We start from the raw sequence: 6,274 nt of genomic DNA on the forward strand, positions 1-6,274 counted from the left end.
ATATGCAAATATTTTGTACTGCCAACAAGATTATTTCTGGTAGACATAATGTACATTTATATATATATATATATATATATATATATATATATATATATATATAAGCCAATACTTGTGCTTTTTTTGGTTTGTATAGAAAACTGGATGCTTTCATATATGATGCTGCTGTGCTCAACTATATGGCGGGGCGTGATGATGGCTGTAAGCTAGTAACTATTGGCAGTGGCTACGTCTTTGCCACAACAGGATATGGCATTGCCCTGCAGAAAGGATCCTACTGGAAACGTCTGGTTGACCTTGCTATCCTCGGGATCATTGGAGATGGTATCAGTGTTCTCTTGTTTTTCTTTCCTATTATTTCACTTATTTCATGACACTATCTCTGTTCCTTACCTTAGTGAGATTCCTTGTTCTCTACGTAGGCAGCATCCTAAATGAAATGTTACTTAAAAGGTTAGTTCACCCAAAAATCTAAATTATGTCATTAATAACTCACCCTCATGTCGTTCCAAACCCGTAAGACCTCTGTTCATCTTCGGAACACAGTTTAAGATATTTTAGATTTAGTTCGATAGCTCCCAGTCCCTCCATTGAAGCTGTGTGTACAGTCTACTGTCCATGTCCAGAAAGGTAAGAAAAACATCATCAAAGTAGTCCATGTGACATCAGAGGGTCAGTTAGAATTTTTTGAAGCATCGAAAATACATTTTGGTCCAAAAATAGCAAAAAATACGACTTTGTTCAGCATTGTCTTCTCTTTACTAGTTTAGTGATATCTGGTTCACGAACCAATTACTCGATGTAACCGGATCTTCTTGAACCAGTTCACCAAATCGAACTGAATCGTTTGAAATGGTTTGCGTCTCCAATAAGCATTAATCCACAAATGGCTTAAGCTGTTAACTTTTTTTATGTGGCTGACACTCCCTCTGAGTTAAAACAAACCAATATCCCGGAGTAATTCATTTTCTCAAACAGTAAAGTGCAATGTTCTGAATGGTTTCACATCAGACCCGGAAGTGAAGACAATGCTGAATAAAGTCATAGTTTTTGCTATTTTTGGACCAAAATGTATTTTCGATGCTTCAACAAATTCTAACTGACCCTCTGATGTCACATGGACTACTTTGATGATGTTTTTCTTACCTTTCTGGACATGGACAGTATACCGTGCACACAGTTTCAATGGAGGGACTGAGAGCTCTCGGACTAAATCTAAAATATCTTACACTGTGTTCCGAAGATGAACGGAGGTCTCACGGGTTTGGAACGACATGAGGGTGAGTTATTAATGACATAATTTAGATTTTTGGGTGAACTAACCCTTTAATAAATGATTGTTTTTAAACAGGATAAAACCTGTTAAACACTCACCCAGATGTGCAGCATAAATTTCATGAATTGCAAGTGACTCACTTGATTAGAATAGATTTGAGCTTGAAAATGAAATACTGATACTCATTTTAAAATACATTCAAATGGAAAACTATTATTTTAAATTATATTTCAAAATAAAAAATAAAACAAATCTGTATTTTTGATAAAGTAAATGCAGCCTCGATGAACATAAGAGACTTCTTTCAAAACATTTTGAAAAATCTTATTGACCCCAAACTTTTGAATGGTAGAAGAAAGTGAGCAAAACTACAGCAGTGTAGGAGATTGATAGCCAGGGACAGAGGATAAATATGCAATTTAACGGTAATTATTTAACAAATTGACTGCAGAAGGCTGCAAGCAACCAATCAGAATGAGATATTCCAGGGAGTGAAATCATGGGTAAATACGCTGTAAAAATGATTTTTCAAAATTATGAATAAAGATTATTGGAATGTTTTTTCTTACAAGAAAATTTTATTGCAATGTTTATACTTTTTGAAAAATGTTACTTGCTATTTCTTATTAATTGTGAAATTCACTAGTAAATTCTGTGTATATCTTTTTTTGGGTAATTTTTTTTTCCAGTGTAATTTTTTAGATTTATCTATACTATTTTAGATTAAAAATTATATTTCAAAAAATTATTTTCTATTTGGTTTATTTAACAAGATATCTCACAAAGCAAAATTATTTTGCTGACTATTTAACAGCCTTTGTATTGGGAGCTTACCTGAAATGCGTAGAAATGCTGCCCAGTAAACAGCTGGCTAGTGTTTGGAACAGCCTGTTTTTCTGTGAGTCTGTGCATAAGCATTAAAACTGTGATGTTGTGTTGTGTATTAGGTGAGATGGAAGAGCTGGAGGCCCAGTGGCTGACTGGTATCTGTCATAATGAGAAGAATGAAGTGATGAGCAGTCAGCTGGATGTGGATAATATGGCTGGTGTGTTCTATATGCTTGCGGCTGCCATGGCTCTGTCGCTAATTACTTTTGCCTGGGAGCACCTCTTCTACTGGAGGCTACGTTACTGTTTCACTGGTCTCTGTTCTGGTCGGCCAGGAATCCTCTTCACTATCAGCAGGGTATGTCACAGAAACACTATGGTAAATTAACTAGAGAGGTTCCGTTGCTGAAGGCAACCATTATCTGTTCAATCTTGATATATTAACATGTTATGGTGGCTGTTTACCACAGTCAACTTAAAGCTTCATCAGTGTTGGAATTGCTGCTTATGTGCTGACAAACACATTTTTTGCTGCAAAATAAGAAAGAGCTTATATAACAGAATATAATAGCACCAGCCACCATCTGTAGAATAAAGTTGCAGGGTGCAGTTGTTTGTCTCAGCAGGATACATTACTTTATTTAATCGGTTTATAGAAACCCCAAAAAACATACAGCTGGACTATATAGAGAAAAATTTTGTTAATATATACTTTTTGGTGTTAGCCTCCACTTAAGAACTTCTCTCCATTAACATTTCTGTCTCCATTTCACCTATAGGGGATTTGGAGCTGTATTCACGGTATCCATATTGAGATGAAGAAAGCCCCAGAGTTGGGCTTCAGTCCTCAGGCCAACATGTTGCACCTTCTGAAAACAGCTAAAGAGATCACCACCCTTGGAGTTACCTCACCCAAACGTCCCGTGAGTAGCATTCTCCGTCCTACCACGGGCTTGCTGGAATTTATGGACGGAGCAAAAGGCAACAACCTTGCCCAGAAAAACACACTGTACAGCAATACCAGCACAATGCTCAGCAACCGTCACAAAGAGCCACTTAACAACACTCTGTTGCCAGGGCAACGTGCCCTGAGCTTGACGGATGCTCAGCCAGGTGTTGCTGGAAATGGTGGCTCAGTAGGTGGGGGTGAGACCATTCGACCACCAGCCTCCAAGCCACGTGCTCTCTGGAAGAAGTCTGTGGAAACTCTACAGAAGAACCAAGGACCTGGGGATAATTCCCCACCATCTGTCCAGCAGCCTACAGAGACCCTACCTATGAAGAGCCAGCGCTACCTGCCTGAAGATGCATTCGCCCGCTCAGATATATCGGATAGCTCCAGTCGGGTGGACTTGCAAAAGCAGCACAAGTTAAAAGAAACACTTCGGAAACGGAACCGCCTACCACGGGATCTGAGCGATGTGGAGATTTCAACTCTCCGAAGCCAGCCCAGTCAGCAAAGTAACCACAGTGCTCAGATCTACTCTCAGAGCAGCCAGGGAAGTCAGATTTATACAATTGACTCCATTGATCAGGAGCATGGGCTGCACTACCCGGATATTTTCAATGATCACCATGACAATAAGCACCGGCCATCCTCTTCCTCCGAGCAGCAGCCAATCCTGCAGCTCAACAGCAGTCTGCTGTCCCAGGCCCATGAACCAGAAGTGATGCAAACCACCATTGCAAAGGATAAAAAATACAACACATACGGAAAGCCCGGCGGGGCAGGGAGCATCACCGGCGGGCCTGGTTCTACTCAGGATCCACGACAGACACACTGCCGTAGCTGCCTGTCGAAATTGTCCAGTTACTCTGGGCTTTACACTGTACGGTCCCCTCAGTATCGCTGTGATGCCTGCCTGCACTCTGGAAACCTGTATGACATAAGCGAAGATCAATTGCTTCATCCAAATGGACGGGGCACTGGGGGCGGAAGTGTTGACAGGGCCTTCTCTCCATTTCTCCCTCAGCCTGATGCTTCCTTCACAGCCTATCTTCCCCAGAGTGACCAAGAAGGTGATGGTCTTATTAGTCACTACCAGAATGAGGATGTAATCATCCGCCAGCACTCATATGAGAATCTGCCCCAGAAGAGTTCGTCACGGCGGGTCAGTCTGCAGGACAACACACCATACGCCAATGTTCCCTCGGCCACTCTGGTCCCGGACAAGCCCCCGAAAAATCAGTCTGTGCACCTAAACAACACGCTTGCGGGGGTGGGTGTCAGCGGACTCGGAATTGGTCGTCGCAGCAAGTCAATGTATCCAGCAAGTCCAACAGACAACCCATTTCTCCAGACGCTTCGTGACGACCAGCGTCTAGCTCACGGGCGCAGCTCCACAGACATTTATAAGCAGCTTGTGCCACTCACATTAGGGCAGGCTGATGGCAATGTGCTCGGCGTGAGGATGCCGACCCCTGAACTCTATTATTCCGAGCATGTCATGCCTTATGTAGCCCCTCCCCCTGTCGCCACATACGCCGCTCCCAGGGCATTGAGCGCTGGGGGAGCTCGGCGTGTCTACAAGAGGATGCCAAGCATTGAATCTGATGTCTGATAGAGATCAGAGGTCTGATAGAGAGATCTGAAAGACTATAAAAAGACATGCTTGGATATTTCCACCAGGATATGGCTTAATCGTGGAACTCTTGGATGGATTGTAAAGCTTTTTGAAAATAAGGCAAGCAAGTCTGGAATATATTTTGTTTCCCTTCTTGGAATTATCTGTCTGAACAGAAATCAGAGTTCAACTTTACATCAGGTCCCCCCCTCTAGTCGAGCGGCAGCTCTGTGTCTTCCAGAAAACATCAAAAATGGTGGACAGGACGCTCTTGCGCCTTTGAACGAAGGAAGTACAGGGGCAGCTCCAAAGAGTTTCCTTTTTCACACAACACAAGCAACCAAAAAATTTAATATATGTAAACATACATGAATAACCACATTCTGCACTTTTACACACAAAAATACACATGCACATGGAAGAGGCACGAACAAAACATGATCTCAAACTACTGAAAGGACGACGTTAGGCATGACTTGACCAAAAAAAAGGAAAACCATATACAATGTAATAGCATAAATGACAGGCATGTACTTGCACACAATCTCATGCTCTGAAATAAATAATTGTTTAGCAGATCCAAACCTGATTTGAGTTTTTGGAAAGGCAGCAGAACATCTGTTACACTGTTTAAATGGCTTATAAATGCATGTATGAATAAATTTCGATGTAAAAGCTGCACTGAGGCACGGTCCTCAAAGACTGTTCAGAGTTCAAAGATAAGATTTCCATTCCCGCCTGAACTGTGACAAAATGGCACTACCTGTATGATTAGTCTCGGGTGTAATCTCTGAAATCAAGTATGTTGGGGAATTTCAGAGAAGGTGAACTCGATGCTCACAAGACCCACGACTCATTCATGTCTCTGACTACACCAAGTGGAAAAAGTCTTTGACCCTCCCACCCTTGAATCTGTCCGTACCTTGCCATGCATGCAGAGCGCAAATGCAGGAAGACACTCCTCTGCTAACAGCACAACAGTGTAGTAAGTGTCAGTGTTCATTCATTATTAATCTAAATTCTTGAGCATATTTCTATAGTTGTCAAGAATATTGAAAAAAGTGATTGTCAATTTATACACAGTTTTATACACTACCAAATATTTGGAAAAGGTGTGCAAATATGTTTATTGTGTTATAGAAAAGAAGACAGCAGGAAAATAAATGAAGGGAAGTGATAGAAAAATAGGTATACTGTCTTTTTCGTGGTCATAAGGGACTCAGAGAAGGCAGAGAAAATGTAAAAGCCCACACCAACTAAAGATGTCGATACAGAACCACCGAAATATAAAAAATTCCTGATTGCCTCGAACACACAAACACATCACTTCCTGTAGAATCCAACCACACACTCATACTTCACAAAAATATTTGGTTGTTTTGAATATAATGGTCGTTCCAGCGATATGCACAATATCAGGTTGCAATATTATATTTATGTATGAAATTTCCTAGTTTTAATATGTTTAATTATTAGTTCCTTTCATTTTATGAATTGTTATACATGTGGAATTAATTTATTAATGTGATTTAATTGCGTATATATTTAAAAGATAACAGCATGTTAATCTTCTCTATGGTCAAACATTTAGAATTGTTCTTTTTGA

At 40.7% G+C, this 6,274-nt stretch overlaps 1 protein-coding gene across 3 annotated transcripts in view; it reads left to right on the forward strand.

The window, feature by feature from the left end:
- The window catches only part of LOC132142342 (glutamate receptor ionotropic, NMDA 2A-like), an 81,791-nt gene extending 76,212 nt beyond the window's left edge, over positions 1–5,579 (forward strand). For all 3 annotated transcript variants that reach the window (XM_059552138.1, XM_059552139.1, XM_059552140.1), the window contains 3 exons: positions 137–324; positions 2,224–2,462; positions 2,884–5,579. In XM_059552138.1, coding sequence (XP_059408121.1) covers positions 137–324; positions 2,224–2,462; positions 2,884–4,665 — 2,209 coding nt within the window. In that variant the 3' untranslated portion in view covers positions 4,666–5,579. The remainder of the gene's footprint in view (positions 1–136; positions 325–2,223; positions 2,463–2,883) is intronic.
- Positions 5,580–6,274: the final 695 nt, after the last annotated feature.

This window comes from Carassius carassius, chromosome 6 (assembly GCF_963082965.1).
Source record: "Carassius carassius chromosome 6, fCarCar2.1, whole genome shotgun sequence".
Lineage (NCBI taxonomy): Eukaryota > Metazoa > Chordata > Actinopteri > Cypriniformes > Cyprinidae > Carassius > Carassius carassius.